This window comes from Erinaceus europaeus, chromosome 10, assembly GCF_950295315.1.
Source record: "Erinaceus europaeus chromosome 10, mEriEur2.1, whole genome shotgun sequence".
Taxonomy (NCBI): domain Eukaryota; kingdom Metazoa; phylum Chordata; class Mammalia; order Eulipotyphla; family Erinaceidae; genus Erinaceus; species Erinaceus europaeus.
In genome coordinates this window covers 26,667,332-26,694,712 of record NC_080171.1, presented here as the reverse complement: position 1 = coordinate 26,694,712, position 27,381 = coordinate 26,667,332, and the positions used below count along the sequence as shown (strand labels likewise).

At 49.7% G+C, this 27,381-nt stretch overlaps 1 protein-coding gene across 5 annotated transcripts in view; it reads right to left on the bottom strand.

Annotated features, from left to right (window-relative positions):
* Positions 1-21,540, bottom strand: part of VAV2 (vav guanine nucleotide exchange factor 2) — a 162,353-nt gene extending 140,813 nt beyond the window's left edge. For 2 of the 5 annotated variants that reach the window (XR_009551985.1, XM_060199347.1), the window contains exon 1: positions 20,862-21,540. Coding sequence is in view for 4 of the 5 variants with exons in the window: in XM_060199347.1 (XP_060055330.1) it covers positions 20,862-21,065 (204 nt within the window). In the remaining variant the exon portion in view is untranslated. The remainder of the gene's footprint in view (positions 1-20,861) is intronic. The other 3 variants (XM_007521432.3, XM_060199346.1, XM_007521433.3) reach the window with 3 other exon arrangements.
* Positions 21,541-27,381: the final 5,841 nt, after the last annotated feature.

Below are 27,381 nucleotides of genomic sequence, written 5' to 3'. Positions count from 1 at the left end.
TAAGAGATCTCAAAAAGAGATTAAGAGATGCTGAAAACAACAACAGAGACCTATGGGATAACTTCAGAAGAAACAATATACGCATTATTGGCTTATCAGAGGAAGAAAGAGAGGGAGAGGAAGAAAGCATTCTTCAGGCCATAATAGCTGAAAACTTCTCTAGTCTAGACAACATCAAAGACATAAAGATTCAAGAAGCCCAGAGGGTCCCAAACAGAATTAACCTAGACTTAAAGATACCAAGACATATCATATTTAGAATGGAAAGGAATAAGGATAAAGAAAGGATCCTGAAGGCTGCAAGAGAAAAATAAAGAGTCACATACAGAGGAAAACCCATAAGATTAGCAACAGACTTCTCCACACAAACACTACAGGCCAGAAGAGAATGGCAAGATATCTATCGAGTACTCAATGAGAAAGGCTTTCAACCAAGACAACTGTATCCTGATAGACTGTCATTCAGACTAGATAGAGGCATCAAAACCTTCTCAAACAAGCAACAGTTGAAGGAATCAACTATCACCAAGCCTGCCCTGAAAGAAGTTCTGAAAGGTCTTCTATAAACAGTCTGACCATCATAAATAGGACATAAATCAGAACACTCTAAAACTCTACAAGAATGGCATTAAAATATCTTCAATCTTTGATATCAATAAATTATAATGGCTTGAATTCACCTATTAAAAGACACAAAGTAGGAAGATGGATCAGAAAATACAACCCAACAATATGCTGTCTACAGGAAACCCACCTAACTCAACAAGACAAACACAGACTTAAAGTGAAAGGATGGAAAACTATCATACAAGCCAATGGCCCACAAAAAAGGGCAGGAACAGCTATTCTCATATCTGACACGATAGATTTTAAAATAGATAAGATTAAAAAAGATAGGGATGGACACTACTTAATGCTCAGAGGATCAGTCAATCAAGAGGACTTAACAATTATTAACATCTATGCACCCAATGAGAAGCCATCTAAATACATCAAACGTCTACTGAAAGAGCTACAGCAATATATTAACAGCAACACAGTCGTAGTAGGGGACTTCAACATCCCACTCTCTCAACTTGACAGATCATCCAGGCAGAAAATCAATAAAGACATAAGGGAGCTAAATGAAGAGATAGATAAACTACAACTATTGGACATGTTCAGAGTCATTCATCCCAAGAAACTGGAATACATACTTTACTCAAATCCACATGGGTCATTCTCAATGATAGATCATATGTTAGGCCACAAAGACAGCATCAACAAATTCAAGAGCATTGAAATCATCCCAAGCATCTTCTCAGACCAAAGTGGAATTAAACTAACACTTAACAATCAACAAAAGATTAGTAATAGTCCCAAAATGTGGAAGCTCAACAGTACACTCCTTAATTTCTAGGTCAAAGAGGAAATAAAGGAAGAAATCAAAATGTTTCAAGAGTTCAATGAAAATGAAGACACAAGCTATCAAAATATTAGGGACACAGTTAAGGCAGTACTGAGAGGGAAGTTCATAGCTATACAAGCACACATTAGGAAACAAGAAAAAGGACATATAAACAGCCTGATTGCACATCTTAAAGACCTAGAAGAAGAAGAACAAAGGAACCCTAAAGCAATCAGAAGGACAGAAATCACTAAAGTTAGGGCAGAAATAAATAACATTGAAAATAAGAAAACCATACAAAAGATCAACGAAAGTAAATGTTGGTTCTTCGAAAGAGTAAACAAAATCGACAAACCTTTAGCCAGACTCACAAAACAAAAAAGGGAGAAGACCCAAATAAATCGGATAGTAAATGAAAGAGGAGATATCACAACAGACACTGCAGAAATTCAACATATCATGCAAGGCTTCTATGAACAACTATATGCCACCAAGCTAGAGAACCTGGAAGAAATGGATGATTTCCTAGATACCTACCAACTTCCAAAACTAAGTAAAGAGGAAGTGGATAACATGAACAGGCCCATCACAGCTAATGAAATTGAAACAGTTATCAAAAATCTCCCCAAAAATAAAAGTCCTGGACCAGATGGTTGTACAAATGAATTCTACAAAACCTTCAAAGAAGAACTAATACCTCTACTTTTAAAAGTCTTCCAGAAGATTGAAGACACTGGAACACTCCCTGCCAGCTTCTATGAAGACAACATCACTCTGATACGAAAAGCAGACAGGGACACAACCAAAAAAGAAAACTACAGACCAATATCTCTGATGAACATAGATGCAAAAATACTGAACAAAATTCTAGCCAACCAAATACAGCAGTATATTTAAAAGATTGTTCATCATGACCAAGTGGGGTTTATCCCAGGCATGCAAGGTTGGTTCAATATACGTAAATCAATCAATGTGATCCACCACATCAACAAAAGCAAGAACAAAAACCACATGGTCATATCAATTGATGCAGAGAAAGCCTTTGACAAAATCCAACATACCTTTATGATCAAAACACTACAAAAGTGATCCAGGAGGTGGCGCAGTGGTAAAGCTTTGGACTCTCAACCATGAGGTCCCGAGTTCGATCCCTGGCAGCCAGAGTGATGTCTGGTTCTTTCTCTCTCCCTCTATCTTTCTCATAAATAAATAAAATATTTTTTTAAAAAAACTACAAAAAATTGGAATAGATGGAAAGTTCCTGAAGATAGTGGAGTCTATATATAGCAAACTGACAGCCAACATCATACTCAATGGTGAAAAACTGGAGGCATTTCCTCTCAGATCAGGCACTATACAGGCCTGCCCACTATCACCATGACTATTCAACATAGTGTTGGAAGTTCTTGCCATAGCCATCAGGCAGGAGCAAGGAATTAAAGGCATACAGATTGGAAGAGAAGAAGTCAAACTCTCCCTGTTTGCAGATGACATGATAGTATACACAGAAAAACCTAAGGAATCCAGCAAGACGCTTTTGGAAATCATCAGGCAATAAAGTAAGGTGTCAGGCTATAAAATTAACATTCAAAAGTCAGTGGCATTCCTCTATGCAAACACTAAGCTAGAAGAAATCAATTCCTTTTAGTTACTATAGCAACTAAAACAATAAAATATCTAGGAGTAGACCTAACCAAAGAAGTGAAAGACTTGTATACTGAAAATTATGAGTCACTACTCAAGGAAATTGAAAAAGACACAAAGAAGTGGAAAGATACTCCATGTTCATGGGTTGGAAGAATTAACATCATCAAAATGAATATACTACCCAGAGCCATATACAAATTTAATGCTATCCTCATCAGGATCCCAAGCACAGTTTTTAGGAGAATAGAACAAATGCTACAAATGTTTATCTGGAACCAGAAAAGACCTAGAGTTGCCAAAACAATCTTGAGAAAAAAGAACAGAACTGGAGGCATCACAATCCCAGATCTCAAATTGTATTATAGGGCCATTGTCATCAAAACTGCTTGGTACTGGAACATGAATAGACACACTGACCAGTGGAATAGAAATGAGAGCCCAGAAGTGAGCCCCCACACCTATGGACATTTAATCTTTGACAAAGGGGCCCAGACTATTAAATGAGGAAAGCAGAGTCTCTTCAACAAACAGTGTTGGAAACAATAGGTTAAAACATGCAGAAGAATGAAACTGAACCACTGTATTTCACCAAATACAAAAGTAAATTCCAAGTGGATCAAGGACTTGGATGTTAGACCACATACTATCAGATACTTAGAAGAAAATATTGGCAGAACTCTTAATCCGCATAAATTTCAAAGACATCTTCAATGAAACAAATCCAATTACAAAGAAGACTAAGGCAAGTATAAACCTATGGGACTACATCAAATTAAAAAGCTTCTACACAGAGAAAGAAACCACTACCCAAACCAAGAGACCCCTCACAGAATGGAAGAAGATCTTTACATGCCATACATCAGACAAGAGTTTAATAGCCAACATACTTAAAGAGCTTGCCAAACTCAACAACAAGACAACAAATAACCCCATCCAAAAATGGGGGGAGGACATGGACAGAATATTCACCACAGAAGAGATCCAAAAGGCCAAGAAACACATGAAAAAATGCTCCAAGTCTCTGACTGTCAGAGAAATGCAAATAAAGACAACAACAAGATACCACTTCACTCCTGTGAGAATGTCATACATCAGAAGAGGTAACAGCAGCAAATGCTGGAGAGGGTGTGGGGTCAAAGGAACCCTCCTGCACTGCTGGTGGGAATGTAATTGGTCCAGCCTCTGTGGAGAACAGTCTGGAGAACTCTCAGAAGGCTAGAAATGGACCTACCCTATGACCCTGCAATTCCTCTCCTGGGGATATATCCTAAGGAACCCAACACACCCACCCAAAAAGATCTGTGTACACATATGTTACTGGCAGCACAACTTGTAATAGCCAAAACCTGGAAGCAACCCAGGTGTCCAACAACAGATGAGTGGCTGAGCAAGTTGTGTTATATAGTCGCAATGGAATACTACTCAGCTGTAAAAAATGGTGACTTCACCGTTTTCAGCCGATCTTGGATGGACCTTGAAAAAATCATGTTGAGTGAAATAAGTCAGAAATAAAAGGATGAATATGGTATGATGTCACTCTCAGGCCGAAGTTGAAAAACAAGATCAGAAAAGAAAGTACAAGTAGGACCTGAAATGGAATTGGCGTATCGCACCAAAGTAAGACTCTGGGGTGGATGGGTGGAGGAGAATACAGGTCCAAGAAGGATTCAGAGGACCTAGTGGGGGTTGTATTGTTATATGGGAAACTGGGGAATGTTATGCATGTACAAACTATTGTACTTACTGTTGAATGTAAAACATTAATTCCCCAATAAAAAAAAAGAGAGAAAAAAAAAAAGAAACGGAAGGATGAATATGGGATGATCTCACTCTCAGGCAGAAGTTGAAAAACAAGATCAGAAAAGAAAACACAAGTAGAACCTGAAATGGAATTGGCGTATCGCACCAAAGTAAAAGACTCTGGGGTGGGTGGGTGGGGAGAATACAGGTCCAAAAGGATTCAGAGGACCTAGTGGGGGTTGAATTGTTATATGGGAAACTGGGGAATGTTATCCATGTACAAACTATTGTACTTACTGTTGAATGTAAAACATTAATTCCCCAATAAAAAAATAAAAAAGTAAATTCAAAAGGAAAAAATTATGTGTTGAAACAACAAGTGAGAATCAAGTGGTGGCGCACCTGGTTAGGTGAACCCAGGTTCAAGCCCCTGGTCCCCACCTGCAGAGGGAAAGCTTCACAGGTGGTGAAGCAGGGCTGCAGGTGTCTCTCCATCTCTCTCCCTCTTTATCTCCCTCTCCCCTCTCAATTGGTCTCTATCCAATAATAAATAAAAATATTTTTTTAAATCTAAAAAAGAAAAAACAAGTCTGCCAGGTGTGATGGAACAGTGCAGGCACAGAAGGCCCTCCTGCTCCCCTCCAGGGTGAGGAAAAAAGCAGAAGGAACGTGGATCTCAAGGACTGTGCTTTACCCTGCAGGGTCTCTCCGGGCGGTGTTTCCCAGGAACCCCGGATAAAGTATGTCATCAAGTAGAACAGCAGCACTTACAGCTGCTGCCTCTCTCCTCGGGGACAGCCTCCAATGACAGGACCCTATGTCCCTCTGGGTCAGACAGCAATGTCCCCATTTGGACTTCCTGGGGTCCCACTGCTACCAGATCAATAGCATGGACGCTATACCTATTCACACAAGTGCTCTTTCCATTACGAAATCCATTTCCAAGTCCTTGGAAACAGTACGGCTAGCATGGGGTCACCCGAGAGGAATGGCACGCAGGATGTGTGTCCCCAGACAGCAGGCTCTAAGGCTCAGAGCATCAGCAGTGCCTGTTTACAGCCTCCTGACTCCCCAAGGCTAAGCTCCTCAAGGTGGCCAGCACCCATGGAGGATAGAGGAAGCACCGGCCACCAGTCCCTGCAAACCAATGGCCAATCTCCCTTTCCACAGCAGAGTCCGGCCACCAAGTGTGGCCAACTGCACAGAGACCGGAAACGCTGCAGGAAGCACAAGCAGGACAGAAGACACGGTGAGTGGGGCAGCATGTCCAGACTCCACTCAGAGCCCATCCGGGATGCTCCACTGGCAGAGTCAGGCTGAGCCCAGGCCCTCAGCCAAGGCCAGCCTTGACCCCTGACAGCAGGATGTGGACAGCACCTCATCCACCGCCGATACCACACCCGAAATCAGGACAGCCTCCCACTGCCCACCCAACCCAGCTTCTCCACACACACAGCCCCAGCGTCCTTCCCCCACCTCCCCAACCCTCCTCCACCCCCAGCAGCTTTCCAGCAGGGTGACCACATCCTCCTGCTTCCCAGCCCTGGGACTCCTGGACCTCCTCCCAGCACAGTAGCCTCAGCAGAACTTTCTAGAGTCTAATACAGGTCCACCACATTCTCTCCAAGGCCCTTTCATGGCCCCCAGGGCACTCTTGCCAACCACTTACCCCCTCCCTGGAGGCAGTGGCTCTGGGTTCTGCTCCCCTCTGGTAGACCCCCAGAACTGGACTCCTTCCTCCACAAGAGACAGGGTCTCAGGCCATCTCCCCATCATCCCAGTTGCCACTCACTCACATAGGCTTGGGTCACCCGAGGAGCTGCAGGGGGGCACACACAGCAGCTCCAGGCCCTGGGTGTGCCTGCTGTCCAGCCTGCTGCCATCATGGGGCAATGGCCAGCACCCAGGGGTTGCTTGGTGCTCAGTGCCCAGTGCCCAGCACTTGAGCAGCAGCTCCACTGCATCAGCAAAACAATGAAGCACTCACTCTTCTCTTCTGTCCCTGCAGCACGGAGGTCCTGGCTGGGGCTGGAAGGTGCACTGAGCAGGCTGTGGGGCACGGGGTGGGGGGGTGGGGAATCAAGCCTCAGAGGAGGGGGCTCTCTTGGATCGTGTATTGCCTTGCCTCGTGTTAAACCCAGGCTCAAGCCCAGCCCCCAGCGCACTGGAGGATGACTTAGTACTGTGGTCACTTTCACTCTCTCCCTCTCTCTGCCTTAGAAGAGGGTGCCAAGAGACCCTTCACCAGTAGGGCACACTTTTTAAAAATATTTTTTTTATTTATCTGTTAACAGATAGAGACAGAGAGAAATTGAGAGGGGTGGGGTAGATAGGGAGGGAGAGAGACAGAGAGACATCTGCAGCCCTGCTTCACCACTTGTGAAGCTTTTCCCCCTGCAGGTGGGGTCCAGGGCTTGAACCTGGGTCCTTTCACACTGTAATATATATGTGCTCAAACAGGTGCACCACCACCTGGCAGGGCACAGATTTTACTGTGTCTGAGGAACTAGAATCAAGTCCCTGGCCACCACTTGGGAGCAGGAGGAAAGGGAAAGCTTCAGCGCCAGTGGACTGGTGCTGTGATGTCTCCCTTCACTTTGTCTCTCTCTCTCTCTCTGGAAGAGTCAGTCAGTCCATCAGTGGCAGTGGAATTGTGTAGGTTTGAAGCCCCAGCAAAGTGCTGGAAGAAAAAAAATGTACTATAAAAGTCCATTAAGGGGTCTGGGCAGTAGCACAGTGGGTAAAGTGCAGGTGGCACAAACCGCAAGGACTGGTGTAAGGATCCCGGTTCGAGCCCCCGGCTCACCACCTGCAGGGGAGTTGCTTCACAAGCGATGAAGCAGGTCTGCAGGTGTCTATCTTTCTTTCCCCCTCTCTATCTTGCCCTCCTCTCTCCATTTCTCTCTGTCCTATCCAGCAACAATGACAGCAACAGCAATAATAATAATTAACAACAACAATAAACAACAAGGCACAACCAAAAAAGAAAACTACAGACCAATATCTCTGATGAACATAGATGCAAAAATATTGAACAAAATTCTAGCCAACCAAATACAGCAGTATATTAAAAAGATTCTTCATCAGGACCAAGTGGGGTTTATCCCAGGCATGCAAGCTTGGTTTAATATACGTAAATCAATCAATGTGATCCACCACATCAACAAAAGCAAGACCAAAAACCACATGGCCATATCAATTGATGCAGAGAAAGCCTTTGACAAAATCCAACATCCCTTTATGATCAAAACACTACAAAAAATAGGAATAGATGGAAAATTCCTGAAGATAGTGGAGTCTATATATAGCAAACTGACAGCCAACATCATACTCAATGGTGAAAAACTGGAAGCATTTCCCCTCAGATCAGGCACTAGACAGGCCTGCCCACTATCACCATTACTATTCAACATAGTGTTGGAAGTTCTTGCCATAGCCATCAGGCAGGAGCAAGGAATTAAAGGCATACAGATTGGAAGAGAAGAAGTCAAACTCTCCCTGTTTGCAGATGACATGATAGTATACACAGAAAAACCTAAGGAATCCAGCAAGACGCTTTTGGAAATCATCAGGCAATAAAGTAAGGTGTCAGGCTATAAAATTAACATTCAAAAGTCAGTGGCATTCCTCTATGCAAACACTAAGCTAGAAGAAATCAATTCCTTTTAGTTACTATAGCAACTAAAACAATAAAATATCTAGGAGTAGACCTAACCAAAGAAGTGAAAGACTTGTATACTGAAAATTATGAGTCACTACTCAAGGAAATTGAAAAAGACACAAAGAAGTGGAAAGATACTCCATGTTCATGGGTTGGAAGAATTAACATCATCAAAATGAATATACTACCCAGAGCCATATACAAATTTAATGCTATCCTCATCAGGATCCCAAGCACAGTTTTTAGGAGAATAGAACAAATGCTACAAATGTTTATCTGGAACCAGAAAAGACCTAGAATTGCCAAAACAATCTTGAGAAAAAAGAACAGAACTGGAGGCATCACACTCCCAGATCTCAAACTGTATTATAAGGCCATTGTCATCAAAACTGCTTGGTACTGGAACATGAATAGACACACTGACCAGTGGAATAGAATTGAGAGCCCAGAAGTGAGGCCCCACACCTATGGACATCTAATCTTTGACAAAGGGGCCCAGACTATTAAATGGGGAAATCAGAGTCTCTTCAACAAATGGTGTTGGAAACAATGGGTTGAAACATGCAGAAGAATGAAACTGAACCACTGTATTTCACCAAATACAAAAGTAAATTCCAAGTGTATCAAGGACTTGGATGTTAGACCACAAACTATCAGACACTTAGAAGAAAATATTGGCTGAACTCTTATCTGCATAAATTTCAAAGACATCTTCAATGAAACGAATCCAATTACAAAGAAGACTAAGGTAAGCATAAACCTATGGGACTATATCAAATTAAAAAGCTTCTTCACAGTAAGGATCCCTGTTCGAGCCCCCGGCTCCCCACCTGCAGGGGGGTCGCTTCACAGGCGGTGAAGCAGGTCTGCAGGTGTCTATCTTTCTCTCCCCCTCTCTGTCTTCCCCTCCTCTCTCCATTTCTTTCTGTCCTATCCAACAACAAACGACATCAACAATGGCAATAATGATAGCCACAGCGAGGCTACAACAACAAGGGCAACAAAAGGGGGAAAAAAATGGCCTCCAGGAGTGGTGGATTCATGGTGCAGGCACCGAGCCCAGCAATAACCCTGGAGGAAAAAAAAAAAAAAAAGCTTCTTCACAGCGAAAGAAACCACTACCCAAACCAAGAGACCCCTCACAGAATGGAAGATCTTTACATGCCATACATCAGACAAGAGTTTAATAGCCAAAAAAAAGAGTTTAATAGCCAACATACTTAAAGAGCTTGCCAAACTCAACAACAAGACAACAAATAACCCCATCCAAAAATGGGGGGAGGACATGGACAGAATATTCACCACAGAAGAGATCCAAAAGGCCAAGAAACACATGAAAAAATGCTCCAAGTCTCTGACTGTCAGAGAAATGCAAATAAAGACAACAACAAGATACCACTTCACTCCTGTGAGAATGTCATACATCAGAAGAGGTAACAGCAGCAAATGCTGGAGAGGGTGTGGGGTCAAAGGAACCCTCCTGCACTGCTGGTGGGAATGTAATTGGTCCAGCCTCTGTGGAGAACAGTCTGGAGAACTCTCAGAAGGCTAGAAATGGACCTACCCTATGACCATGCAATTCCTCTCCTGGGGATATATCCTAAGGAACCCAACACACCCACCCAAAAAGATCTGTGTACACATATGTTCTTGGCAGCACAATTTGTAATAGCCAAAACCTGGAAGCAACCCAGGTGTCCAACAACAGATGAGTGGCTGAGCAAGTTGTGGTATATATACACAATGGAATACTACTCAGCTGTAAAAAATGGTGACTTCACCGTTTTCAGCCGATCTTGGATGGACCTTGAAAAAATCATGTTGAGTGAAATAAGTCAGAAACAGAAGGATGAATATGGGATGATCTCACTCTCAGGCAGAAGTTGAAAAACAAGATCAGAAAAGAAAACACAAGTCGAACCTGAACTGGAATTGGCGTATTGCGCCAAAGTAAAAGACTCTGGGGTGGGTGGGTGGGGAGAGTACAGGTCCAAAAAGGATTCAGAGGACCTAGTGGGGTTGTATTGTTATGTGGGAAACTGGGGAATGTTATGAATGTACAAACTATTGTATTTACTGTTGAATGTAAAACATTAATTCCCCAATAAAAAGAAAAAGAAAAAAAAAACATTCCATTAAAAGAAGGAGGAGGAAGAAAAGGAGGAGGAGAAGAAGAAGAAGAAGATGATGGTGATGGCAGTGACCATGGAGAAGACTCAGAGGGGCTTAGGGAGAGCAAGGAAGGGCCTTGGGACAGGGGCTGCCTGGAACATGAAGGACCAGAGTCTTCCACCTTACCAGAAACAGCTGTCATTGACCAGCGAGGTGACACCGTACAACTGGGGCCAGCTGTGCTCTGTCCATTACTACAGTCCCAATGGACACAGACCAGGGGCCAAGTCTGCCTCCCCCAGAGCCAGGATGAGCACTATGCCAAGCACAGACGACGCAGGTGAGCACACTGGAAGGTGCTCCCTGAACTCTGAAAGGGGCTGTGGGTGCATGACCAGGGTGGCGTGCCTTCTGCAATATCAGCACTGGCCCCAGGTCACCAGAGCAGCACCTGTGTTTACACAATAAGTGCAACAATGGAACAATGCGGATGTCACCTGGCAATGTGGGACAGCCTGAAAATAAAGTCAGGAGAAAGGTAACACCCCCTTTGTCCTCCCTCATGTAGCTGTCAGAGAACAGTCCTTGAGATGGGGAGGACAGGGACTGGAGATGACCCCCATTCCTGGAAAGGTGCCATCAGGTGTCAGAACCTTTAAAAAGCAAAGCACAGGGTAGCAGAGACAACATAAGGGTTATGCAAAGATACTCTCATGCCTGAGGCCCCAGGTTCAGTCCATCCCCTACAACCACCACCACCATCAGACAGCTGAGCAGTGCTCTAGGGAAGGAAGGGAGGGAGGGAAGGAGGGAGGGAGGGAGGGAGGGAGGAAGGGCCAAAGCACAACACAAAACAAGCCATGGAAGCTCCCAGGCTCCAGCTTCAGGTTGGCTTCAGGCTGGGAGCTGGTGCATCTAGAACAGTCTCCCAGTCCTCCCGCAAAAGTCCCACAAAACAGACCTCACTTCTGACAGCATGATGACGCCCATGCCTGGGCTAGCCAGTGGCAGGAGCACCCCAGGGTGCTGATCTGGGGCTGCCCCCTTGCTGAGCTGGGTGGGGCTCTGCTTCCTCCTTTATCTTTTGAATTCAGAAACTGAATCAGGGACCCTCCCCACCCTGTGGGGGGAGGCAAGGAAGTTCACAGGCTAGGAATGAGGGACCCCACACCTCTTGTGAACACATCCTGATTGGGGGAGGGGTTCCTGCCGCCCAAGTGGATCCCAGCAAGACTGCGGGTGTGGAGGCCCTAACCCAGCACTGAACTCTGCTCCCCAAAGCATTTGGGGAGGGAGGCCAGGGGTGGGCAGGTTGAGGAATCACTAGCACAGATTTCAGAATGCTTAAACTCCCAGAGTGTGGATGCTCTCAGTGTGTGTGTGTGTGGGGGGGGGGGGGGGACGGGGAAGGAACAGACAAGGGGGGTGTGGTAAAGGAGGTGGCACAGTGGACAAAGCACTGGACTCTCAACCATGAGGTCCCAATTTCAATCCCCAGCAGCACATGTACCAGAGGGATGGTCTAGTGTTCTCTCTTTCTCCCTCCCTCTCTCTAATTAATAAATAGAAGTTCTGTGGTCCGGGAGGTGGCGCAGTGGATGAGACACTGGACTCTTCAAGCATGAGGTCCTGAGTTAAATCCCCGGCAGCACATACACCAGAGTGATATCTGGTTCTTTCTCTCTCTCCTATCTTTCTAATAAGTAAAATCTTTTTAATAAATAAATAAATAAAGTTTTTTAATAGAAAGAAGGAGGAAAAGAGGGAAGGAAGGAAGGAAGGAAAAAAGAAAGAAAGAAAATGATGAGAGGACCAGAGAGGAGTCAAAAAGAAAGAGAGAGAAAGAAAGAAAGGAAGGAAGGAAGGAAGGAAGGAAGGAAGGAAGGAAGGAAGGAGCTGATGAGGTAACCAGAGAGGAGTCACAAAGCCAAGAAGTGGGGGCAGGACTCAAACCTGGGTCTGGCAGAGCCCAGTACAGGAACAAGCTGGCAGCAGCCAAGGCCAGAACCCAGTGATAGCAGCTCCCAGGCAGGTTGGGGTCCCAGGACTGAAGCAGCGGATGCAGGGCAGCCATCCGGAACTGGACAGAGGATGTTGACAGGGCAGGAGGGCAGAGGCCGCCACACTTCCTCGAGTCAGAGCTGCAGCCACTCAGACCCAGAGAGGAGTTGGCCGGGGAAGATGGAGACCCAGCACAGAGGCCCAGGACAGAGGCCCGGCATAGAGGCCCAGAAGGCTACACTCACCTGGTCATGAGGCTGCCTGTGCCCAGCCCAGAGGAGAGGAGGCAAAGGGACCCTGCAGCAAAGATGCTGGGGGGAGACCACGCCCTGAGGCGCTCACCCCAACCTGCCACCTTGTCTGCATCTGAGAGTGCCTCTTCCTTTCTCCCTGGACCTCTGTATCTAGGCCCCTGCAGAAGGTCAGCAACACAAGGGGGTGGGGGCTTCTGGCTCTTATGTCCACTGCCCCCTTGAGAGGGGTTCAGGAACAGAGCTAAGGAAGTGAGTGGGGAGCCTGGGCAGCTCTGGATTCAGCCCCTGCATCTCCTTCACTTGCTCAGGAGTTATTCACAAAGCTGTGTGACCCCAGGCCAACCAGTCACCTCTCTAGCTGCCTCTGAGCCAGGCTGGCTCCTTGGTCCCCAGGTGTCAGCTCTGAGGAGTCAGGAAGGGACTGTGGGTGCAAGATTCAGAATGCCTGGAGGGAAGGGGAGTCCCCAGGGACCCCACTCTCCACAGGCCACCAGGCCTCCGACCTTCAGTTACCTAGAGGCACCCTGGGCTCAAGGCCACCTCCTCCTAGAAGCCCTCTACAATCTAATCAACCAGACCCCTGGTTGTAAAGGAGGATGAGCAGCCTGCACCCACTGTCGTGGCCTCCCCCAGTTTGGGGCAAACCCCAGCAGGTGGCCATCATCATCCAAAGGCTATGGTGAGTGCCCTGCACAGGGCACAGCTGGGGAGGCAAGCGAGGCCAGCAGGAAAGAGTTTTGCTCTTCTCCAGCAAGTTCCCATCAGCACAGAGTAGGACTCAAAAAGAGTCATAATAAAAGTGAAGGGACAGGGGGGCGGGCAGTAAAGCTGTGGGTTAAGCGCACAAGGCACAAAGCACAAGAACCAGCATAAGGATCCCAGTTTGAGCCCCCGGCTCCCCATCTGAAGGGAGGTCGCTTAGCAAGCAGTGAAACAGGTCTGCAGGTGTCTCTCTTTCTCAACCCTTCTCTATCTTCCCCTCCTCTCTCCATTTCTCTGTCCTATCCAACAACAACAGCAACAACAGCTTAACAACAATAACAACTACAACAAGGACAACTAAATGGGAAAAATGGCCTCCAGGAGCAGTGAATTCGTAGTGCAGGCACCTTCCTAGGTGGGAAGGGACCAAGACGGGAAGGGACTGGCCATTGAGCACAGATAGACACAGGGCCCAGGCACAGTTGTTTGTGAGTCCTGCTGTCTGGCTCTGTACAATCCACCTTTACGTTTTTAAATGATGTGTATGTATTGGGGGGGGGGTGTCAAATTTTGTGACACACAGAAAGTATTTAAAAATTCACACATCACAGGCCAGAGACATAGCTAACTGGATGGAGCACCTGCACTGCCATGTGTGCGACCCAGGTTCAAGCCCCAGAACCACAAGAGAGGCAATGGCACCAGAGGAAGTTTCACTGGGTGTGTGTGTGTGTGTGTGTGTGTGTGTTCACGTGTGTGTTCACGTGTGTGTTCACATGTGTGTTCACGTGTGCACACATGCATCTCTCATCTGTGTGTGTGACAAAGTGGCCCAGAGCAGTGAAATCACATGTGTGAGACCCAATTCCATCCAAGAAGTCTATATAAATGCATATCCACATTTCATTCTCCATAAGTAAATGTCAAGAAAAGCTCACTCAAGATGATCAACAGCTGCTCTGGGCAGGAGGGACAGAGATAAGCAGGTGACGGAGACCTAGAATAGTCCCGTCTAGCCCTACAATAGATAGCACTTGGGGATCCTGGGTGAAGGGACCGGTGGCAAGTGGCACCAGGGATGGACTGAGGAGTGGTAAGGAGGCATCGAGCTCAGCACCGTGGGCCTCAAATCCAGAAAGGCACAGACAGGAACTGGACGTGGATACAGGAGGAAGAGGTCAGAGGGCTTCACTGCCGAGCCCCAGCACTTCTCTAGATGAATGAGGGAGACCCCCGCTAAAGGGGTTGGGGGGATTGCCAAGCCAGCTGGGCTGGGGGAGGGGGCAGGAAAGGGCTCCAGTGAGGCATGGGGTGGAAGTCCCAGCACCTGCGACCCCAGTGTCCAGGGCCCAGACTATATGCACAGCTGAGTGTCCCCAAACAGCTTCCCCACCAGCCCAAGTCAGGACTCTGCCATCAGAGCAGAGACACAAAGAACTCGCTTTATGCCAGCACCGGGCTGCAAACCCCCACCCCAGACTGGGCCCAGGCAGACTGGAGGGGAAGGCTACAGTCACACTGCCAGCCAGTCGGGCAAAGCCCCCGTCCCCACCCCGCCGCCAAGCTCAGGCCTGCGTGTGCGCGGCAGCAGGGAAGGAAATGGTAATGTTCCGGTAACAGCGATGTTTCCCAACCTTGCTTTCATCGTCATTCCCCCAAGGAGCCTTTCCAGGCACTCTTCCTGATCCCTCCCCACTCGAAACCTGAGCATCCCAGACACGCGGTATCATCTCCCGCAAACACAGCATGGCACCTTCACCCCCTAGAGCTGATGTCTGCCGGGCTGTGTTTTCAGAAGACACTGATTAAACGCAGTGTGTTATTAATAAGGGTAGGGAGACGACTCACCACACAGAGCACACGCCTCGAACAGCACAGTGCCTGGGTCCAAGGTCCTGGGTTCGAGGCCTAGCACCACTGAGGACACCATGAACAGCACCGGAGGGGATGCCAAGGGTGGTAGAGCAGTGCTGTAACGGTGTCTCTCTTTTCTCTCTCTTCAGCGGTGCCATGACGGTGTCTCTCTTTTCTACCCTTCTCTAAAATGATGAAAAAAACTGGGCAGGAAAGACAGAGACAAGCACGTGAAAGAGACCTCCAGACCACAAGACCTAGAATAGCTCTATCTGGCCCCTCGGGTGTATGGGGGGGTGGGGGGCAGCTCAGTGCTGGTATTATGTACACAAGGCTCAAGTTCATACCCAGCCACACAGGGGAAAAAATAATAATAATAACAACAACATATGTATGTATATGCATGTATTACTAAAACTGTCTTTTCACCTTTTTAATATGACTAACAGAAATCTTTTTTTTTTTTAACAATTTATGAGAAAAAGAAGGGAGGACATCATTCTGACACGTGCTGCTGGGGATCAAATCCTGGTAACTTACGCTTGAAGACCAACACTGTACCCACTGCACCACCTTGAGATCAACAAGATTTTTTAAACAATTTTTTTAATATTTATTTATTTATTGGCTAGAAACTGAGGGGAAATGGAGAGAAACAGGGAAAGAGACAGGGAAACACCTGCAGAGCTGCTTCAGCACTTGTGAAGCAACCCCCCTGCAGGTGAGGACTGGGGCTTTGAACTCAAGTCTGTGCACAGGAACATGTGTGCTCACCCAGGTGTGCTACCATCAGCCCCCAATCTTTAAATACAGATGCAATTCACAAGCTACTATTTGGTAGCAGATGTTGAGCAGAGGTTGGGGGGGAACAACCTCTGGGTGGTCACATACCCAGTAGAGCACACACACGCAAGGATCTGGCTTCAAGTCCCAGATTTCCCAACCACGTGGGGGGGGAACTCCACAAGCAATGAAGCAGTGTTGCAAATATCTCTCTTGTCTCTCTTCCTATCCGTCTCTCACTTCTATTTAAAAAAATGGCCCACAGGGGCCAGGCAGTGGAGCACCAGGTAAAGCACATACATTATCATGTGCAAGGACTTGGGTTCAATCCCTTGGTCCCCACCAGCAGAGGGGGAAGGTTCAGGAGTGATGAAGCAGCTCTGCAGGTATCTCACTGTCTCTCTCCCCCCCCAATTGCTTTTTGTCCTATCATAAATAAATAAATGAATAAATAAATAAATAGCCAGAGGGAGTGGTGGAAGTCATTATGCAGGCATTCAGCCCCAGCAATAACCCTGCTGACAAAAACAGGAAGGAAGGAAGGAAGGAAGGAAGGAAGGAAGGAAGGAAGGAAGGAAGGGAGGGAGGAAGGGAGGGAGGAAGGGAGGGAGGAAGGGGACAAGTACAAACATGAATATGTGAGACAAGTATGTGCTCAGCAACAAACACACAAACACAGGTGCCCACGAGCACACACATGTTCTCCCTAGGTCTAACCACCCAGGGCTCATGACAGCAGAACAGCCCGCTCTCTCCACTGTGGAACCAGAACTCCCCAGAGTCGGAGCCATGGCTGATAACCAAGAGGGAGCAAAGGAAAACACAACACGGGTCTGAAGCACTCAGCGCCAGAGAGGAAGGAAGTGCTCAGAGAGACAACAGAGCCGCCTTGAAGCACAGCCACAGGTCAAACCCAAGGACATTCAGGCATCAAAAATAAACCATGCCGGGAACCTACAGCAATCCCGGGGATCCAACAGGAAACCACAATCAAAGCTGGAGGGAATAGGTGGGGGAGAGAAAGAAAAGGAGAAACGAGGTGACAGAGGACTAGATACTGCACTGTATCAAAGCTTGGAAATGTGTCAACTGCAGGAACAGACAGTGACAGAGCACCAGCTGAAAAACGCTGCCTTCACCAAGGGCTCAGGTGAGTGCTCGGAGCCCTGAGCCCCATCTGGACTCGGGCCACCTGCCCCAAGCACCTGGCCTTACCCTCCCTGAGCTAAGATGCCAGGAACCTGGAAGGAGAACAGAGCTTCAATGGCTGGGGCCCCGGGTTCAGTCCCCAGCACCAGACATGACGGATTGAGGCTCTAATTGCTCATAAAATAAATGAAGAGACCCAGTGACATAGCTCACTTGGATTTGCACTGCTCTGTCACATGTGCAACCTGGGTAGTTTCAGTGCTGTGGTGTCTTTCTCCCTCTGTGTCTCTACCTTAAAATAATTAAGTATAAATAAATGCATCTTAAAATAAAGAAAGGAAGATGTAAGGAGCCAGCCAATCAGGCCTACTCTGGTCCACTCCCTCTGTCCTGGCTCCCCAGAAACCACTGTGAGAGCAAGGACCAGGCTGCCCCAGCCCCCAGGCCAAGCCTGCCTAGTAAGTAGTCAGATCTGGGGCAGACTGGTCCTGAATGATGGGGAAAAAAAAGAATAGAGGAACAAACAAAGGACTGCAGGTTCTATAGGACCCCAAGATGAAGGGTTTGGAGGGGCTCATGGTGCCCAGGAACCAGGGCCAGGCTTGAGATCATGGGAGACTTCAAGGAGGAGAGGATGACCAGACTAGCTCGTTACAGGAATGACCAAGCTAAAAGACGAAAGGAATTTAGCATGGGCATAGCGTGTGATGAGCAGACAAAAAAGACCAAAAAAAAAAAAAAAGGCATGAGAGGGAGGCAGGGACTAGGAGGTACAGAGGCTGGAGGTGTGGGAAACACCAGCACACAGTCTCCACAGCAGCTTCCCAGTCTGCTCCAAGGGTGTAGGCCTGACAGGGTGGCGTGCATCCCAGAGGCGGGTGCAGCGGGTGTGCTAAAGGTCCAAAAAGCAGACCAAAGGTGAAGCTGTGTGCTGGAATCAGCCCGGGCACTCGTACCCTAGGCTGCCGCAGACACTCAGGCTCTGCAGATTGGAGCCGTACTTAATTAGTTTAATTAAACCCAAGGCAGCTTCTAGGCATTTTGGAGACAAAAAAAAAAAAAAAAAGAAAGAAAGAAAGAAAGAAAGAAAGAAAGAAAGAAAGAAAGAAAATAAAGCAGATCCTGTCAGCTCCACAGGGCATGATGGCGGCAAGCCCGTCTCTGAGGACATCTCCTAGGACCTGGCTCCGCACACAGTAGTTGCTCAATAAACACACACTGCTCTGTGTTCCTTCGGGTTCAATGACCCAGGGGAGAGCAGCAGGAGGGGGTACTCTGAATGGAGTCCCAGGGAAATAACTGTCCCCATAGAAGCCAGCGTGGCACCCTAGGACAAGGGACACGCCAGGACAGCCCTGGCACTGGAAGGGCCCCAGGCACGCCAGGAGAGCGGGGAGATGGAGGGGCCCTCCCAGCCAGCCAGGCCTCCAGATGCTGGAGAACAGGCAGGTGCTGAGCCCATCTTCCTTCTTGTCAGACGCACAACAGGATAGAGAAGCAGGCCCGCCCCTCCATGGAGTGAGCTCCCTCAAGGAGATTTAGGAGAGCGTGGTTTGCTCAAATGGCCTGAGCAGAGAGACCTAAGGTCATATCCAGGTTGCCAGCCACTGACGGGGTGAGCGAGGGGGCAAGCCAAGAAAGAGGAGTGGTGTCTCCTCTCCAGCAAGGTGTCACCCCAGGGAAGGCTGGGGGTGATGTTCTTGGCAGAGGACGCTTCCTGGACCCCGGGGGCTGTAAGCTTACTCGAGGGCAGAACCGCTCCCTAGGGCCCAGCCCAGCCACACTCCAGGAAGGCCACCCCATCATGGTGCATGTGCACATGGGGTAGTCCTGCGGATTCTGAAACCCACGGGGACGACGGGGGGTGGGGGGTCTGGGAGCAGCTGCAGCCCACACTGCTCCAGCCACAGACACACAAAGATGGGCGTGACCACCCCACCCTCTGCTAGATGAAAAGCAGGCGAGCTGAGGTCAGCGTAAGGAGCCACACACACCACAGGGGGCCAGATGGTCGCACGGAAACACGGAGGAAGGTTTCATATCCAGCTCTCTACTGAGGGCATGCTATGGTGACTGTCTGGACTGCATCTGTGGGAACACTGAGGTGTCTACCAGGGAGATGGCAGAGCTAGGTTTGAGCACCTGGCCAGCCAGACCCACAAATATGTGTCCAGCTGCGCCAGCCCTACTGCCCAAATGCCCCAACACTCCTTCTAGGGGGGACTGGACCAGGAGGCACAGCACTGAGGGGCTGTGCTGCTGTCAGTACCACTGGCCCTCCTACAGCACTAGGGACCCCAGGTCATCTTAGCACCCCCTGATGTAGGGGCTGAACCAGGCCACCTGTCATAGGAGCACCCTCCTTTCCCAGCCCACCCAAACCACAGCCGGAGCCTATTTCCAACCAGGAAAACCGGGGAACCTGTCAGTCCAGGAGCCCTGCACCTCAGCACCCAGCACCATGGGTAGTCAACCCAGCAGCCACAATCTCCCTGGGACTCTCCAGGCATAAAATGGAGTAAGTCCTTCCCCAGTCCCCTGGGGAGCAGGAGGATCATTCCCCAGCTGTGATACTGGTGATACAGCTGCAGCAAGGCACCTGGTCCCTGGGACCTCGGGCAAGTTGGGTTGAAAGTGTCCTGAGTGCTGGCTCCAGGAGAGGTCAAAGCACCCTCCGTGGCGAAGTCAGAGGTCCCAGGCTGTTATTACTGAGTGGGAAGACAGTTCCCTGCCCACTCAGAGCTGGCCTTTGTCAGCAGCCACCACCACCACCCCTTCCAGGGAGGGGTTGCCCCCATCTCCTTGGAAACGTGGTAGCAGCCAAAGGACAGGGGCCTGGAAAAGTGGTGACTCATCTCATCCCTCCTTCCCCCAGCCCCGCTCCCTTGTCACAGGAGTGAAAGGCCCTTGTCCACCAGACTTGCCATGAGCCCCAGAGGAAAGGGCTGGGGGTGAGCAAAAGGGTCACTCCCGGACAGTGCCAGCCGCCCCCTGAGCCACCTAACGCATCTAGGACGCAATGCAAAGATGCCAGATTGGGGGGCTGAGCAGAACGGGACCCCTGATTCTCTTTAAGTCTCAGGCAACTTCCCTTTGGGGATCCAGTGAGGCAGCTCCTGCCGCTGAAGGAACAGACATTTTCCTGCCGGCTCCCAGCCGGCAGGCAGCCACACGCGCCTCACCGGCGACAAAGGACACATTTGCTGGGGGAGAGTGCCCGGGGGTCCCCCTCTGGCAGCAAGTCACAGGGCACAAGGGAGGCCGAGCTGCTGGTGCCCGCTCGCGCCGGGCTGGGAGGCGGCGAGACGGGCCGGGCGCGGGCCCCGGGTCCACCCAGTCTTCCGCCCCGCTGGGGACCCGAGCGCCCGCAGAGCTCGGCGGAGTCGGGGAACCAAGCTGGGAGCGCGGATGAGGGGAGGGGAGCAGCAGCGTGGGTCCGAGCGCCCCCTCCCCTGGAGGTGCGGCCGGGCAGTGCCCGCGGGGGGCGGAGGCGCGCCCCGGGCTAGAGGGACTTTGGTCAACTTCGCGCCGCCCGGGGTCGCCCCCCGAGGCCCGGGCGCCCCGTCCTCACCTGGGACATCTGCGGCCGGAAGTTGATGTCCTTGAGGTCCACCGAGCCGGGCGAGAGGTTGTGCAGCAGCTGGCACAGCAGGACGCCGTCGCGCAGCGCCTGCGCCAGATCGAAGACCACCGCCGAGGGCCACACCACCCGGTGGCTGGGCGGCAGGACCTTGCAGTCGATGAGCCAGCGGCCGCACTGCCGCCACTGCTCCATGGCGCCCGCGCGGCCGGCTCAGGGCAGGGCGCGGAGCAGAGTGCCGCGGCCGCGGGGCATCCCGCCCGCCCGCGCGCGCGCGGGGCTCGGCGGCCGGGGCGGGGCTTGGCGCGGGCGGCCCCGGTCCCCGCCGCGCCGCCGGGCGTCCCCTCCTCCGCGCCTCCGCCTCCGCTCTCCGGCCCCACGTGCCCGCGCCGGCCGCCCCTCACACACGCGGGTCCCCTCGGGCCCGGGGCCGCGCTGCCCGCTGCCCGCCGCCGCCGCGCTCCTCCGGCCGCCCCGCCGGGCGCCGCATCCTGCGCTCGGGGCGCCCGCGGCTGCTGCCCCGCCGGAGACAAAGGCCCGGCGGGTCGCTCGTTCCGCGCGTCCGGGGCCCCGGCCGCCCGCGCCTCAGCTGCCGCTACCGCCGCCGCTTTGTTCGCCCCGCCCGCGGGCTAGGCGATCGCAGCCCGGCGCTCCGACTCCGCGGCTCCGGAGCGCTGGGGGCGCGGGGGCGCGGTCGGGGGCGGGGCGCGCTCCCAGACCCTCCCCGCGCCCCAAGCACCGCCCCTGCCCCCCCACTTCCTGCCCCGAGCCGCCTTGGAAAGTTGCGGAGGGAGGGGTCTGCGGCGCGGCGGTGGGGTGAAGGTGGGGGTGCACCGGTTCCCCGGCGCCCGTGCGCGCCCCCTCGGCCGGGTAGCGGGGACCCACCGCACGTGCTGCGTCTCCAGTGTCCGCGCGTGGGGTCAGGACCGGGCCGCTGTGGCTCTGGGCGTCTCCGCAGGGCTCTTTGGAAAGACACCCAGAAAGGGATCCCAACTGGACCGAGGACTCCTGCGCCCCGTTTATCAGCAGAGCAACTCCGGGGAGCAGGGGTGGGGTGGGTGGGAGGGGGGGAATGACTGGAGGAGGCAAACTCGGGAGCCCCCAGATCCCCCTTTTGATCCTCCACCCTGACTAGAGCGCATAGGAAGCCACACACACACAGGACCCACACAAAAGGCCTAGTTCCTCGCAGCTCTCTACCGAGCAAGTCCTGGCGCTCCAAGTGGAGTGAGTGAAGGAAATAAATGGAAGAAAGGGAAGGAGAAAGTCCTGATGGGTCCTGGGCAGGGTGGCAAGTTCCCATGCTGGCTGCAGGGTCCACTGACAGCGCCCAGAACTCTTTTCCAGTCTGCACCCCAGAGGGACAGTGTCCTCTGCAGCTGGTTTTGTGATGGGAGAGGGGAGGGTGTCAAATATATAATAAGAGCTGATCTAGCAATGAAATGATTTGTGGCTAAGGCACATCCGAGGAGCAGGGGCACCACACCAGAGATGGGTATCGGGAAAGCTCTGGTGCTGTGATTTCTCTCCCACAGAGTGTGTGTATGTGTGTGTGTGTGTGTGTCCCTGAATGAAAATGAATGATAAAGCCCTGCGGGGAGTAGTAAAATAGTGAAAATAGTGTGTGGGCACAGCCCGATTCAGCAAAAGAGAGGAAGAGAGAGAGAGAGAGAGAATGGGGATGGGGATGGGGAGATTGCACATCAGTTTATATACAAAAGACTTTTGTGTCTCAGGCTCAGATGTCCCTGGTTCAGTCTCCAGCACCACCATAAACCAGTGCTAAATTTTTAAGAGAGAAACCGAGTCAGCTCAGGCCAAGTGACTAGTGACAGCCACATGCTGTCCAGGATCCTTCCTGGAGGATTCAACAGGAACCCTTGGTGAGCATGCGCAGAGGGCAGGATTGAACCTACCTTGACTGCTTGAGACAAAAGAAGGCTGTTCCCAGGCAACAGGCAGACTCCTCCAACATTGCCCTGAGAAATTCCAGTGCCAGGATGGAGCCTCCTGCCCACTCAGAGTATATGAGGTCCCTCTGGCAGAACCCCCTTTCCACTCTGGAATAGGAACCCACCCCCACCACAACCTGCCAGAATTGCTTGGGAGGAACAGTGAAGTTTGATTTGCAGAGGTGTCTGGGAAGAACAGACCCTGTTCCTGGTGCTCCATTAATGCCCACATCTCTCTGCACAGGTGGTTCCCTCGGAGAGAAAGGGGTCTCTGTGTCCACTGCCCTGGACGTTCCAACCAGAGTGGGGAGCCAGCTGGGAAGTCCAGGACTGGGATTCTGCTCCTGCCTGTCAACTACACCGACGCTTGTCTGCTGTCCTCTAGTGGAAATAAAGGGTACCGCCACTACCTGGCCTCCCCTGGAACTTGGAGCCTTTGGCATTTGAGTTCAGCTTGAAAACAGCTAATCAGGAGACCAGGGCCCTGCTGTGTGGCCTCAAGCCAGTTACAACAGCTCCTTGATTGGGGGTCAGGTGGTGGAGCATATATCAACATGCACAAAGACCCGGGTTTGAGCCCCTGCTCCCCACCTGCCGGGAGGACACTTCATGAGCAGTGAACCAGGTCTGCAGAAGTTTCACTTTCTTTTTTCTCTTTTTTTACTATTTATTTATTTATTTTCCCTTTTGTTGCCCTTGTTGTTTTAGGTGTCTCGCTTTCTATTTCCCCTTCCCTCTCAATTTCTCCCTGTCCTATTAGAAAAAAAAAAAAAAAGGCTTCCAGGAGCGGTGGATTTGTAATGCCGGCATCATGCCCCAGTGATAATTCTGATGGCAATAAAAACATATAATCATCATCATCATCCCCCCATGGGAATGATTTTCCAAATACTCCATGTGGGTGAGCAGAAAGGACACGTCCCTTACTGAAAATTCTCCCACCAGCCACATCCACTGGGTCCCAGATGTCTGCCTGGACAGTCTGCAGAACAGCCCTAGGGAGTGTAGTTCATGTCATGTTTGGTGCTAGGGGCTTCTGGAGATGAACTGCACTCCATGGAGGGGGCAGATCAGCATGTCCTGCTTCTTTTAGGAGCCATTAATAGTGGGTTGCAGAGGGTCGGGCGGTAGTGCAGCGGGTTAAGCGCACATGGCGCAAAGGGCAAGGACAAGCGTAAGGATCCCGTTTCAAGCCCCCGGCTCCCCACCTGCAAGGGTGTCGATTCACAGGCAGTGAAGCAGATCTGCAGGTGTCTGTCTTTCTCTCCCCTCTCTGTCTTCCCCTCCTCTCTCCATTTCTCTCTATCCTAGCCAACAACGAACAACATCAACAATAACAACAATAGCCACAACAAGGCTACAATAACAAGGGCAACAAAAGGGAGAAAAGTGGCCTCCAGGAGCAGTGGATTCATGGTGCAGGCACTGAACCCCAACAATAACCCTGGAGGTAATAATAATAATAATAATAATGGTATGCACAAAGTCCTAGCTAGTCATTTGTTAATGGGCATTTAGGCTGCTTCCATTCTTTGGCCATTGTGAATAATGCAGCTATGAACACAAGAGTACCTGTGTCCCTTCAAAATAGTTTTTTGAGTGTCTTTTGGGTAAGTGCCAAAGAATGGTATTGCTGGATCATAAGGTAATTCCATCTTTATTTGTTTAAGGGCTGTTCAGTCTTCCAGAGGGGCTGCACCAGTTTGCATTCTCACCAGTAGAATAGCAGAGTCCCTTTTTCTCCACAGCCTTATCAACACTTGTCATTTCCTGTTTTGTTGATGCAGGCTTTTCTCACAGGTGGAATCTCAGAGTAGTTTTAATTTGCATTTGTCTAATGATAAGTGAAATGGAGCATTTCTTCATGTCTGTGGGCCATATATATCTCTTCTTTAGAAAACTGTTGAGGGAGGGAGTCGGGCGGTAGTGCAGCAAGTTAAGGGCAGGTGGCGCAAAGTGCAAGGACCTGCATAAGGATCCCTGTTCGGGCCCCTGGCTCCCCACCTGCAGGGGGGTCATTTTACAGGTGGTGAAGCAGGTCTGCAGGTGTCTATCTTTCTCTCCCCTTCTCTATCTTCCCCTCCTCTCTCCATTTCTCTGTCCTATGCAACAACAACATCAATAACAACAACAATAATAACTACAATAAAACAACAAGGGCAACAAAAGGGAATAAATAAATAAATATTTAAGAAAAAAGAAAACTGTTAAAGGAAAACACAAAGCAGAACTTGGACTGGATTTGGTGTATTGCACCAAAGTCACCTAACTCAAGTTGGACGTGCTAAGATCGACCCAGTCTGGAAAAGAGAAATTTCCCATGAGTGGTCATCCCACTTCCGGTTATCTTGTCCATCTCCAAAACTCTCTCCCTTTACACTGTCTGAACTGGAAGACGCTTTGAAGAGGGTTAAACCGGGATCAGCTGCTGGCTATGATAACATCACCCCAGAACTCATTCTTAGCCTGAGTCCCGCGGCAAAGAAGTGGCTCGCTTCATTCCTGTCCCACATCTTGGAATCTGAGTCTATGCCCAAAGTTTGGCGTCATGCGAAGATTATAGCGGTTTTGAAACCAAAGAAAGACCCAACACTGGCCGCCAGCTATAGTCCAATTTCTCTCCTCTCAGTGTGTTACAAACTCCTTGAGAGGCTGCTTCTGTCACGTATTTCTCCTCTTACAGAGAAATTCCTATCACCCGCCCAAGCTGGTTTCCGCCCAGGAAGATCTACCTGCGAACAAGTCCTGGCCCTCTCAACTTACATTGAAAATTGATTCCAGAAGAATTTAAAAACGGGTGCTGTCTTTGTTGATCTCACAGCAGACTATGACACGGTCTGGCACCGAGGTCTCCTAGTCAAGATCTCAAGATGCCTGCCTCCATGAGTGGCCAACACTATATCGTTTCTTCTCCAAAACAGAAGATTCCGGGTGCATCTGGGTGACAAGTCTAACAGATGGAGACTTGTTTCAAGTGGCCTCCCCCAGGGCTCTGTTCTGGCTCCTACGCTATTTAATATTTACATCAATGACCTCCCAGAAACTTCTTCAAGGAAGTTCATCTACGCCGATGACATCTGCTGTGCAACTCAGGCATCCAAGTTTGACATCCTCGAGGAAACATTCACGAAAGACATGTCTCTGATATCTGATTACTGTAAAAAATGGTGACTAATTCCTAGCACAGCAAAAACGGTATCATCTGTTTTCCATCTACACCATGCCTCGGTCTCGCGTGAGCTTAATGTGCAGCTTGACGATACGAGAATCCAGCATGAAGCCCAGCCAGTCTATCTTGGCGTTACTCTCGATCGCACTCTGTCATTTCACGAACATCTCATAAAAACTGCAGCAAAGGTGGGTGCGAGGAATAACATCATTGCAAGACTGGCCAGCTCCTCATGGGGCACGAGCACTTCCACACTACGATCATCATCTCTGGCATTATGCTATTCCACTGCAGAATACTGTGCCCCAGTATGTTTCCGTAGCCCCCATGTCCACTTGGTCAATTCCAAATTATACTCCTCCATGAGGATAATTTCTGGAACCATCCATTCCACCCTGGTTCCATGGCTGCCAGTTCTTAGCAACATCGCCCCGACAGATATTCGTCGGGATGCGGCATCATCTAAGTTCATTTCCCACGTCTACGCTCGACCGGACCTGCCAATATACGCAGATATCTTCACCCACCCTGTCCAACGCTTGACGTCTCGTCATCCAATCTGGTCTCCTACGCCTACACTGAACTTCTCTGTTCCAGACTCTTGGAAACAGAGTTGGCAGTCAGCTGAGGTAAAGAACAAACACCTCATCACAGACCCCTGCAAGCGTCAACCTGGCTTTGACCTAGCACGTTATGATTGGGCCCTCCTCAATCGCTATCGAACAGGCCATGGCCGGTGTGCCGCTATGTTCCATCGCTGGGGAGCCAGAGACGACCCGAACTGCCCCTGCGGCTACAGACAGACTATGACCCACATAGTCAACACTGCCACCTCTCCAGATTCAAAGGAGGTCTCGAAACTTTACACCAGGCTCAACCTGACGCTGTTGACTGGCTACGGAAGAATGGCAAACGCTAGAAGAAGAAGAAGACCAAAGTAAAGGATTCTGGGGCAGGGGTGGAGGGGGAGTGTTCAAATCTTGGAACATGATGGCAGAAGAGAACCTAGATGGGGAATTAGAGTGTTATCTGGAAAACTGAGAAATGTTACTCATGTACCAACTACTGTATTTTACTGTTAACTGAAAACCATTAATCCCCCCAATAAAGAAAAAAGACAGAAACAGTATGTTTTCAGTGGGATCTGCTTTTGCAACAACCACTGCTTGTTGGTATGCTTCTAAAAAACCCTTCTTTTTTTTTTTTAAAAGTTTTTTTCTTTTTTCTTTTCTTTTTTTAATATTTATTTTATTTATTCCCTTTTGTTGCCCTTGTTGTTTTATTGTTGTAGTTATTATTGTTTTTGTCGTCGTTGTTGGATAGGACAGAGAGAAATGGAGAGAGGAGGGGAAAACAGAGAGGAGGAGAGAAAGATAGACACCTGCAGACC